We start from the raw sequence: 12,973 nt of genomic DNA on the forward strand, positions 1-12,973 counted from the left end.
TGTCAAAGAAACTCCTAAAAACTACATTAAAGTACATAAAACAGCGTGCCGAGACACGCTATAGGATATTTTTTTGCAAAAACGACCAAAAAGACCATAAAATAGCACTTTGAAAAATCCACCAAAAATGCAAGGCTATAGTAAAGGCAAAAATGTCAAAATATGACATGTCCAAAAACTGCCGAAAACTATGTTAAACCACATGAAATAGTGTGGCGAGACACGCCATAGCATAGTATTTTACAAAAATGACCAAAAACACCATAAAATAGGATGTTGAAAAATCCACCAAAAATGCAAGGCTATAGTAAGGCAAAAATGTCAAAATATGACATGTCCAAAAAACAGCTAAAAACCACATTCAACCACATAAAATAGCGTGGCGAGACACGCCATAGCATAGTATTTTGCAAAAATGACCAAAAACACCATAAAATAGGATGTTGAATAATCCACCAAAAATGCAAGGCTATAGTAAGGCAAAAATGTCAAAATATGACATGTCCAAAAAACAGCTAAAAACCACATTAAACCACATGAAATAGCATGCCAAGACACGCCATAGCATAGTATTTTGCAAAAATGACAAAAAACACCATAATATCACACTTTGAAAAATCCACCAAAAATGCAAGGCTATAGTAAGGCAAAAATGTCAAAAAACGATATGTCCAAAAAACTCCTAAAAAACACATTAAACTATATAAAACAGCGTGCCGAGACACGCTATAGCATATTTTTTTGCAAAATGACCAAAAGAGCATAAAATGGCACTTTGAAAAATCCACCAAAAATGCAAGGCTATAGTAAAGGCAAAAATGTCAAAATATGACATGTCCAAAAACTGCCAAAAACCACATTAAACCACATGAAATAGCATGCCAAGACACGCCATAGCATAGTATTTTGCAAAAATGACAAAAAACACCATAAAATAGGATGTTGAAAAATCCACCAAAACTGCAAGGCTATAGTAAGGCAAAATGTCAAAATATGACATGTCCAAAAACAGCTAAAACCACATTAAACTATATAAAACAGCGTGCCGAGACACGCTATAGCATATTTTTTTGCAAAAACGACCAAAAAGAGCATAAAATGGCACTTTGAAAAATCCACCAAAAATGCAAGGCTATAGTAAGGCAAAAATGTCAAAATATGACATGTCCAAAAAACAGCTAAAAACCACATTAAACCACATGAAATAGCATGCCAAGACACGCCATAGCATAGTATTTTGCAAAAATGAACAAAAACACCATAATATCACACTTTGAAAAATCCACCAAAAATGCAAGGCTATAGTAAGGCAAAAATGTCAAAATATGACATGTCAAAAAAACCCCAGCTAAAACCCACATTCAACCACATAAAATAGCGTATGAGACACGCCATAGCATAGTATTTTACAAAAATGACCAAAACACCATAAAATAGGATGTTGAAAAATCCACGAAAAATGCAAGGCTATAGTAAGGCAAAAATGTCAAAATATGACATGTCCAAAAACTCCTAAAAACACATTAAACTATATAAAACAGCGTGCGAGACACGCTATAGCATATTTTTTGCAAAAACGACCAAAAAGAGCATAAAATGGCACTTTGAAAAATCCACCAAAAATGCAAGGCTATAGTAAGGCAAAAATGTCAAAATATGACATGTCCAAAAAACAGCTAAAAACCACATTAAACTATATAAAACAGCGTGCCGAGACACGCTATAGCATATTTTTTTTGCAAAAACGACCAAAAAGAGCATAAAATGGCACTTTGAAAAATCCACCAAAAATGCAAGGCTATAGTAAGGCAAAAATGTCAAAATATGACATGTCCAAAAAACTGCCAAAAACCACATTAAACCACATGAAATAGCATGCCAAGACACGCCATAGCATAGTATTTTGTAAAAATGAACAAAAACACCGTAATATCACACTTTGAAAAATCCACCAAAAATGCAAGGCTATAGCAAGGCAAAAATGTCAAAATATGACATGTCCAAAAAACAGCTAAAAACCACATTCAACCACATAAAATAGCGTGGCGAGACACGCCATAGCATAGTATTTTGCAAAATGACCAAAAACACCATAAAATAGGATGTTGAATAATCCACCAAAAATGCAAGGCTATAGTAAGGCAGAAATGTCAAAATATGACATGTCCAAAAAACAGCTAAAAACCACATTAAACCACATGAAATAGCATGCCAAGACACGCCATAGCATAGTATTTTGCAAAAATGACAAAAAACACCATAAAATAGGATGTTGAAAAATCCACCAAAACTGCAAGGCTATAGTAAGGCAAAAATGTCAAAATATGACATGTCCAAAAAACAGCTAAAAACCACATTAAACTATATAAAACAGCGTGCCGAGACACGCTATAGCATATTTTTTTTGCAAAACGACCAAAAGAGCATAAAATGGCACTTTGAAAAATCCACCAAAATGCAAAGGCTATAGTAAGGCAAAAATGTCAAAATATGACATGTCCAAAAAACAGCTAAAAACCACATTAAACCACATGAAATAGCATGCCAAGACACGCCATAGCATAGTATTTTGCAAAAATGAACAAAAACACCATAATATCACACTTTGAAAAATCCACCAAAAATGCAAGGCTATAGTAAGGCAAAAATGTCAAAATATGACATGTTAAAAAAACCCAGCTAAAACCCACATTCAACCACATAAAATAGCGTATGAGACACGCCATAGCATAGTATTTTACAAAAATGACCAAAAACACCATAAAATAGGATGTTGAAAAATCCACGAAAAATGCAAGGCTATAGTAAGGCAAAAATGTCAAAATATGACATGTCCAAAAAACTCCTTAAAAACACATTAAACTATATAAAACAGCGTGCCGAGACACGCTATAGCATATTTTTTTGCAAAAACGACCAAAAAGAGCATAAAATGGCACTTTGAAAAATCCACCAAAAATGCAAGGCTATAGTAAGGCAAAAATGTCAAAATATGACATGTCCAAAAAACTGCCGAAAACCACATTAAACCACATGAAATAGCATGCCAAGACACGCCATAGCATAGTATTTTGTAAAAATGAACAAATACACCGTAATATCACACTTTGAAAAATTCACCAAAAATGCAAGGCTATAGTAAGGCAAAAATGTCAAAAAACGATATGTCAAAGAAACTCCTAAAAACTACATTAAAGTACATAAAACAGCGTGCCGAGACACGCTATAGGATATTTTTTTGCAAAAACGACCAAAAAGACCATAAAATAGCACTTTGAAAAATCCACCAAAAAAGAAAGGCTATAGTAAGGCAAAAATGTCAAAATATGACATGTCCAAAAAACTGCCGAAAACTATGTTAAACCACATGAAATAGTGTGGCGAGACACGCCATAGCATAGTATTTTACAAAAATGACCAAAAACACCATAAAATAGGATGTTGAAAAATCCACCAAAAATGCAAGGCTATAGTAAGGCAAAAATGTCAAAATATGACATGTCCAAAAAACAGCTAAAAACCACATTCAACCACATAAAATAGCGTGGCGAGACACGCCATAGCATAGTATTTTGTTAAAATGAACAAAAACACCATAATATCACACTTTGAAAAATTCACCAAAAATGCAAGGCTATAGTAAGGCAAAAATGTCAAAATATGACATGTCCAAAAAACAGCTAAAAACCACATTCAACCACATAAAATAGCGTGGCGAGACACGCCATAGCATAGTATTTTGCAAAAATGACAAAAAACACCATAAAATAGGATGTTGAATAATCCACCAAAAATGCAAGGCTATAGTAAGGCAAAAATGTCAAAATATGACATGTCCAAAAAACAGCTAAAAACCACATTAAACCACATGAAATAGCATGCCAAGACACGCCATAGCATAGTATTTTGCAAAAATGAACAAAAACACCATAATATCACACTTTGAAAAATCCACCAAAAATGCAAGGCTATAGTAAGGCAAAAATGTCAAAATATGACATGTCAAAAAAACCCCAGCTAAAACCCACATTCAACCACATAAAATAGCGTGGCGAGACACGCCATAGCATAGTATTTTACAAAAATGACCAAAAACACCATAAAATAGGATGTTGAAAAATCCACGAAAAATGCAAGGCTATAGTAAGGCAAAAATGTCAAAATATGACATGTCCAAAAAACTCCTTAAAAACACATTAAACTATATAAAACAGCGTGCCGAGACACGCTATAGCATATTTTTTTGCAAAAACGACCAAAAAGAGCATAAAATGGCACTTTGAAAAATCCACCAAAAATGCAAGGCTATAGTAAGGCAAAAATGTCAAAATATGACATGTCCAAAAAACTGCCGAAAACCACATTAAACCACATGAAATAGCATGCCAAGACACGCCATAGCATAGTATTTTGTAAAAATGAACAAAAACACCGTAATATCACACTTTGAAAAATTCACCAAAAATGCAAGGCTATAGTAAGGCAAAAATGTCAAAAAACGATGTCAAAGAAACTCCTAAAAACTACATTAAAGTACATAAAACAGCGTGCCGAGACACGCTATAGGATATTTTTTTGCAAAAACGACCAAAAAGACCATAAAATAGCACTTTGAAAAATCCACCAAAAAAGCAAGGCTATAGTAAGGCAAAAATGTCAAAATATGACATGTCCAAAAAACTGCCGAAAACTATGTTAAACCACATGAAATAGTGTGGCGAGACACGCCATAGCATAGTATTTTACAAAAATGACCAAAAACACCATAAAATAGGATGTTGAAAAATCCACCAAAAATGCAAGGCTATAGTAAGGCAAAAATGTCAAAATATGACATGTCCAAAAAACAGCTAAAAACCACATTCAACCACATAAAATAGCGTGGCGAGACACGCCATAGCATAGTATTTTGCAAAAATGAACAAAAACACCATAATATCACACTTTGAAAAATCCACCAAAAATGCAAGGCTATAGTAAGGCAAAAATGTCAAAATATGACATGTTAAAAAAACCCCAGCTAAAACCCACATTCAACCACATAAAATAGCATGGCGAGACACGCCATAGCATAGTATTTTACAAAAATGACCAAAAACACCATAAAATAGGATGTTGAAAAATCCACGAAAAATGCAAGGCTATAGTAAGGCAAAAATGTCAAAATATGACATGTCCAAAAACTCCTAAAAAACACATTAAACTATATAAAACAGCGTGCCGAGACACGCTATAGCATATTTTTTTGCAAAAACGACCAAAAAGAGCATAAAATGGCACTTTGAAAAATCCACCAAAAATGCAAGGCTATAGTAAGGCAAAAATGTCAAAATATGACATGTCCAAAAAACTGCCGAAAACCACATGAAATAGCATGCCAAGACACGCCATAGCATAGTATTTTGTAAAAATGAACAAAAAACACAGTAATATCACACTTTGAAAAATTCACCAAAAATGCAAGGCTATAGTAAGGCAAAAATGTCAAAAAACGATATGTCAAAGAAACTCCTAAAAACTACATTAAAGTACATAAAACAGCGTGCCGAGACACGCTATAGGATATTTTTTTGCAAAAACGACCAAAAAGACCATAAAATAGCACTTTGAAAAATCCACCAAAAAAGCAAGGCTATAGTAAGGCAAAAATGTCAAAATATGACATGTCCAAAAAACTGCCGAAAACTATGTTAAACCACATGAAATAGTGTGGCGAGACACGCCATAGCATAGTATTTTACAAAAATGACCAAAAACACCATAAAATAGGATGTTGAAAAATCCACCAAAAATGCAAGGCTATAGTAAGGCAAAAATGTCAAAATATGACATGTCCAAAAAACAGCTAAAAACCACATTCAACCACATAAAATAGCGTGGCGAGACACGCCATAGCATAGTATTTTGCAAAAATGAACAAAAACACCATAATATCACACTTTGAAAAATCCACCAAAAATGCAAGGCTATAGTAAGGCAAAAATGTCAAAATATGACATGTCAAAAAACCCCCAGCTAAAACCCACATTCAACCACATAAAATAGCATGGCGAGACACGCCATAGCATAGTATTTTACAAAAATGACCAAAAACACCATAAAATAGGATGTTGAAAAATCCACGAAAAATGCAAGGCTATAGTAAGGCAAAAATGTCAAAATATGACATGTCCAAAAAACTCCTTAAAAACACATTAAACTATATAAAACAGCGTGCCGAGACACGCTATAGCATATTTTTTTGCAAAAACGACCAAAAAGAGCATAAAATGGCACTTTGAAAAATCCACCAAAAATGCAAGGCTATAGTAAGGCAAAAATGTCAAAATATGACATGTCCAAAAAACTGCCGAAAACCACATGAAATAGCATGCCAAGACACGCCATAGCATAGTATTTTGTAAAAATGAACAAAAAACACAGTAATATCACACTTTGAAAAATTCACCAAAAATGCAAGGCTATAGTAAGGCAAAAATGTCAAAAAACGATATGTCAAAGAAACTCCTAAAAACTACATTAAAGTACATAAAACAGCGTGCCGAGACACGCTATAGGATATTTTTTTGCAAAAACGACCAAAAAGACCATAAAATAGCACTTTGAAAAATCCACCAAAAAAGCAAGGCTATAGTAAGGCAAAAATGTCAAAATATGACATGTCCAAAAAACTGCCGAAAACTATGTTAAACCACATGAAATAGTGTGGCGAGACATGCCATAGCATAGTATTTTACAAAAATGAACAAAAACACCATAAAATAGGATGTTGAAAAATCCACCAAAAATGCAAGGCTATAGTAAGGCAAAAATGTCAAAATATGACATGTCCAAAAAACCGCTAAAAACCACATTAAACAACAGAAAATAGAGTATCGAGACATGCTATAGCATAGTATTTTGCAAAAATGACAAAAAACACCATAAAATAGGATGTTGAATAATCCACCAAAAATGCAAGGCTATAGCAAGGCAAAAATGTCAAAATATGACATGTCCAAAAAACAGCTAAAAACCACATTAAACCACATGAAATAGCATGCCAAGACACGCCATAGCATAGTATTTTGCAAAAATGAACAAAAACACCATAATATCACACTTTGAAAAATTCACCAAAAATGCAAGGCTATAGTAAGGCAAAAATGTCAAAAAACGATATGTCAAAGAAACTCCTAAAAACTACATTAAAGTACATAAAACAGCGTGCCGAGACACGCTATAGCATATTTTTTTGCAAAAACGACCAAAAAGAGCACTTTGAAAAATCCACCAAAAATGCAAGGCTATAGTAAGGCAAAAATGTCAAAATATGACATGTCCAAAAAACAGCTAAAAACCACATTAAACCACATGAAATAGCATGCCAAGACCCGCCATAGCATAGTATTTTGCAAAAATGACCAAAAACACCATAAAATAGGATGTTGAAAAATCCACCAAAAATGCAAGGCTATAGTAAGGCAAAAATGTCAAAATATGACATGTCCAAAAAACAGCTAAAAACCACATTAAACCACACGAAATAGCATGCCAAGACACGCCATAGCATAGTATTTTGCAAAAATGACAAAAAACACAGTAATATCACACTTTGAAAAATTCACCAAAAATGCAAGGCTATAGTAAGGCAAAAATGTCAAAAAACGATATGTCCAAAAAACTCTTAAAAACCACATTAAACTATATAAAACAGCGTGCCGAGACACGCTATAGCATATTTTTTTGCAAAAACGACCAAAAAGAGCATAAAATGGCACTTTGAAAAATCCACCAAAAATGCAAGGCTATAGTAAGGCAAAAATGTCAAAATATGACATGTCCAAAAAACTGCCGAAAACCACATTAAACCACATGAAATAGCATGCCAATACACGCCATAGCATAGTATTTTGTAAAAATGATCAAAAACACCATGAAATAGCATTTTTTTAAACTGAACATTATGAAAGTCATTTCATGATTTTGGAGGACATACAGTACTTTACTATGTAGTTCTTTTCCATGATTTTGGATGACTGTGGTACCCCTGGGATCTTTGTCAGTTCCTGTTTGGCTTGACTGTACTCTTTCTTTTCAGGCTCTCTCTGCTTGACTGGCTCTTCCTACCTCCATGTTCGGATTCACTTCACCTGTCACCAGTCTATATAAAGTTGGCCAATTCCAATATGGCTCTCTCTCTTCCTTCTGGAAAGCTGGTACCCCTCAGGCACTTTTTTTTACTGTTTCTGTTGTGTTTCATCCTGTGTTTTCTTAAAGTTTACGTTAGCACCCACACACGTCATGCACCCAACACCAACTCCTCACTACTGACTACTGACCAACATCTTCGTTACCTGTTGTTGTGTAAACTTTAATAAAGTTATTGTTAATTCAGACAGTTACTGTGTTGTTCTCCCTCATTTGTAACATAGCAGAGGTTGTTGAAAAAATAGCACAAAACACAATAAAAAAGCCTGATGAACAAAGGACAAAAAAACAAAGGCTATAGTATGGCAAAAATGTCAAAATATGACATGTCCCAAAAACAGATGAAAACTGCTCCAAACAGCATAAAATAGCGTGCAAAGACACGCCATGGCGCAGATTTTTGCAAAAACGGCCAAAAACACCATAATAATGCATGTTGAAAAAATGACCCGAAAGGCAAGGCTATAGTATGGCAAAAATGTCAAAAAATGACATGACCCAAAAACAACTGAAAACACCTCAAACCAGCATAAAATAGCGTGCAAAGAAAAGCCATGGCGCAGGATTTTGCACAAACAGCCAAAAACACAATAACAATGCATGTTGAAAAATGACCCGAAAGGCAAGGCTATAGTATGGCAAAATTGTCAAAATATGACATTTCCCAAAAACAGCTGAAAACATCTCAAAGCAGCATAAAATAGCGTGCAAACAAGCGCCCTAGCACAGAAGTTTGCACAAACAGTCAAAAACACCATGAAAAATGCATGTTGAATAAATGACCCGAAAGGCAAGGCTATAGTATGGCAAAAATGTCAAAATATGACATGTCCCAAAAACAGCTGAAAACACCTCAAAGCAGCATAAAATAGCGTGCAAAGACACGCCATGGCGCAGAATTTTGCAAAAACGGCCAAAAACACCATAATAATGCATGTTGAAAAAATGACCCGAAAGGCAAGGCTATAGTATGGCAAAAATGTCAAAATATGACATGTCCCAAAAACAGCTGAAAACACCTCAAAGCAGCATAAAATAGCGTGCAAACAAGCGCGCTAGCACAGAAGTTTGCACAAACAGTCAAAAACACCATAAAAATGCAGGTTGAAAAAATGACCCGAAAGGCAAGGCTATAGTATGGCAAAAATGTCAAAATATGACATGTCCCAAAAACAGCTGAAAACACCTCAAAGCGGAATAAAATAGCGTGCAAAAAAGCGCGCTAGCACAGAAGTTTGCACAAACAGTCAAAAACACCATAAAAATGCAGGTTGAAAAAATGACCCGAAAGGCAAGGCTAAAGTATGGCAAAAATGTCAAAATATGACATGTCCCACAAACAGCTGAAAACACCTCCAAACAGCATAAAATAGCGTGCAAAGACACGCCATGGCGCAGAATTTTGCACAAACGGCCAAAAACACCATAATAAAGCATGTTGAAAAAATGACCCGAAAGGCAAGGCTATAGTATGGCAAAAATGTCAAAATATGACATGTCCCACAAACAGCTGAAAACACCTCCAAACAGCATAAAATAGCGTGCAAAGACACGCCATGGCGCAGAATTTTGCAAAAACGGCCAAAAACACCATAATAATGCATGTTGAAAAAATGACCTGAAAGGCAAGGCTATAGTATGGCAAAAATGTCAAAATATGACATGTACCCAAAATAGCTGAAAACACCTCAAAGTAGAATAAAATAGCGTGCAAACAAGCACGCTAGCACAGAAGTTTGCACAAACAGTCAAAAACACCATAAAAATGCATGTTGAAAAAATGACCCGAAAGGCAAGGCTATAGTATGGCAAAAATGTCAAAATATGACATGTCCCAAAAACAGCTGAAAAAACTTTAAACCAGCATAAAATAGCGTGCAAAGACACACCATGGCGCAGAATTTTGCAAAAACGGCCAAAAACACCATGAAAATGCATGTTGAAAAAATGACCCGAAAGGCAAGGCTATAGTATGGCAAAAATGTCAAAATATGACATGTCCCAAAAACAGCTGAAAACACCTCAAAGCAGAATAAAATAGCGTGCAAACAAGCGCGCTAGCACAGAAGTTTGCACAAACAGCAAAGAACACCATAAAAATGCATGTTGAAAAAATGACCCGAAAGGCAAGGCTATAGTATGGCAAAAATGTCAAAATATGACATGTCCCCAAAATAGCTGAAAACACCTCCAAACAGCATAAAATAAATAGCGTAAAAGACACGCCATGGCGCAGAATTTTGCAAAACGGCCAAAACACCATAATAATGCATGTTGAAAAAATGACCCGAAAGGCAAGGCTATAGTATGCAAAAATGTCAAAATATGACATGTCCCCAAAATAGCTGAAAACACCTCAAAGCAGAATAAAATAGCGTGCAAACAAGCACGCTAGCACAGAAGTTTGCACAAACAGTCAAAAACACCATGAAAAATGCATGTTGAATAAATGACCCGAAAGGCAAGGCTATAGTATGGCAAAAATGTCAAAATATGACATGTCCCAAAAACAGCTGAAAACACCTCCAAAAGGCATAAAATAGCGTGCAAAGACACACCATGGCGCAGAATTTTGCACAAACGGCCAAAAACACCATAATAATGCATGTTGAAAAAATGACCTGAAAGGCAAGGCTATAGTATGGCAAAAATGTCAAAATATGACATCTCCCAAAAACAGCTGAAAACACCTCAAACCAGCATAACATAGCGTGCAAAGACACGCCATGGCGCAGGATTTTGCAAAAACGGCCAAAAACACCATAATAATGCATGTTGAAAAAATGACCCGAAAGGCAAGGCTATAGTATGGCAAAAATGTCAAAATATGACATGTCCCAAAAACAGCTGAAAACACCTCAAAGCAGAATAAAATAGCGTGCAAACAAGCGCGCTAGCACAGAAGTTTGCACAAACGGCAAAGAACACCATAAAAATGCATGTTGAAAAAATGACCCGAAAGGCAAGGCTATAGTGTGGCAAAAATGTCAAAATATGACATGTCCCCAAAATAGCTGAAAAAACTTTAAACCAGCATAAAATAGCGTGCAAAGACACACCATGGCGCAGAATTTTGCAAAAACGGCCAAAAACACCATGAAAATGCATGTTGAAAAAATGACCCGAAAGGCAAGGCTATAGTATGGCAAAAATGTCAAAATATGACATGTCCCAAAAACAGCTGAAAACACCTCAAAGCAGAATAAAATAGCGTGCAAACAAGCGCGCTAGCACAGAAGTTTGCACAAACAGCAAAGAACACCATAAAAATGCATGTTGAAAAAATGACCCGAAAGGCAAGGCTATAGTATGGCAAAAATGTCAAAATATGACATGTCCCCAAAATAGCTGAAAACACCTCCAAACAGCATAAAATAGCGTAAAAAGACACGCCATGGCGCAGAATTTTGCAAAAACGGCCAAAAACACCATAATAATGCATGTTGAAAAAATGACCCGAAAGGCAAGGCTATAGTATGGCAAAAATGTCAAAATATGACATGTCCCCAAAATAGCTGAAAACACCTCAAAGCAGAATAAAATAGCGTGCAAACAAGCACGCTAGCACAGAAGTTTGCACAAACAGTCAAAAACACCATGAAAAATGCATGTTGAATAAATGACCCGAAAGGCAAGGCTATAGTATGGCAAAAATGTCAAAATATGACATGTCCCAAAAACAGCTGAAAACACCTCCAAAAGGCATAAAATAGCGTGCAAAGACACACCATGGCGCAGAATTTTGCACAAACGGCCAAAAACACCATAATAATGCATGTTGAAAAAATGACCTGAAAGGCAAGGCTATAGTATGGCAAAAATGTCAAAATATGACATCTCCCAAAAACAGCTGAAAACACCTCAAACCAGCATAACATAGCGTGCAAAGACACGCCATGGCGCAGGATTTTGCAAAAACGGCCAAAAACACCATAAAAATGCATGTTGAAAAAATGACCCGAAAGGCAAGGCTATAGTATGGCAAAAATGTCAAAATATGACATGTCCCAAAAACAGCTGAAAACACCTCAAAGCAGAATAAAATAGCGTGCAAACAAGCGCGCTAGCACAGAAGTTTGCACAAACGGCAAAGAACACCATAAAAATGCATGTTGAAAAAATGACCCGAAAGGCAAGGCTATAGTGTGGCAAAAATGTCAAAATATGACATGTCCCCAAAATAGCTGAAAACACCTCCAAACAGCATAAAATAGCGTGCAAAGACACGCCATGGCGCAGAATTTTGCAAAAACGGCCAAAAACACCATAATAATGCATGTTGAAAAAATGACCCGAAAGGCAAGGCTATAGTATGGCAAAAATGTCAAAATATGACATGTCCCCAAAATAGCTGAAAACACCTCAAAGCAGAATAAAATAGCGTGCAAACAAGCACGCTAGCACAGAAGTTTGCACAAACAGTCAAAAACACCATAAAAATGCATGTTGAAAAAATGACCTGAAAGGCAAGGCTATAGTATGGCAAAAATGTCAAAATATGACATGTCCCAAAAACAGCTGAAAAAACTTTAAACCAGCATAAAATAGCGTGCAAAGACACACCATGGCGCAGAATTTTGCAAAAACGGCCAAAAACACCATGAAAATGCATGTTGAAAAAATGACCCGAAAGGCAAGGCTATAGTATGGCAAAAATGTCAAAATATGACATGTCCCCAAAATAGCTGAAAACACCTCCAAACAGCATAAAATAGCGTGCAAAGACACGCCATGGCGCAGAATTTTGCAAAAACGGCCAAAAACACCATAATAATGCATGTTG

General features: G+C 35.6%; 2 protein-coding genes across 3 annotated transcripts in view; one reads left to right on the forward strand and one right to left on the reverse strand.

Moving 5' to 3' along the window:
- angel2 (angel homolog 2 (Drosophila)) overlaps positions 1 to 8,380 on the forward strand; it is a 36,364-nt gene extending 27,984 nt beyond the window's left edge. Inside the window, exon 9 of the mRNA XM_042504086.2 lies at positions 8,081 to 8,380. Within this exon, the coding sequence (XP_042360020.2) occupies positions 8,081 to 8,151 (71 nt within the window). The 3' untranslated portion in view covers positions 8,152 to 8,380. The remainder of the gene's footprint in view (positions 1 to 8,080) is intronic.
- The window catches only part of vash2 (vasohibin 2), a 70,604-nt gene that overhangs the window by 12,749 nt on the left and 44,882 nt on the right, over positions 1 to 12,973 (reverse strand). The window lies entirely within an intron of this gene.

This window comes from Plectropomus leopardus, chromosome 16, assembly GCF_026936395.1.
Source record: "Plectropomus leopardus strain MGB_pleo_1.0 chromosome 16, ASM2693639v1, whole genome shotgun sequence".
Taxonomy (NCBI): Eukaryota; Metazoa; Chordata; class Actinopteri; order Perciformes; family Serranidae; genus Plectropomus; species Plectropomus leopardus.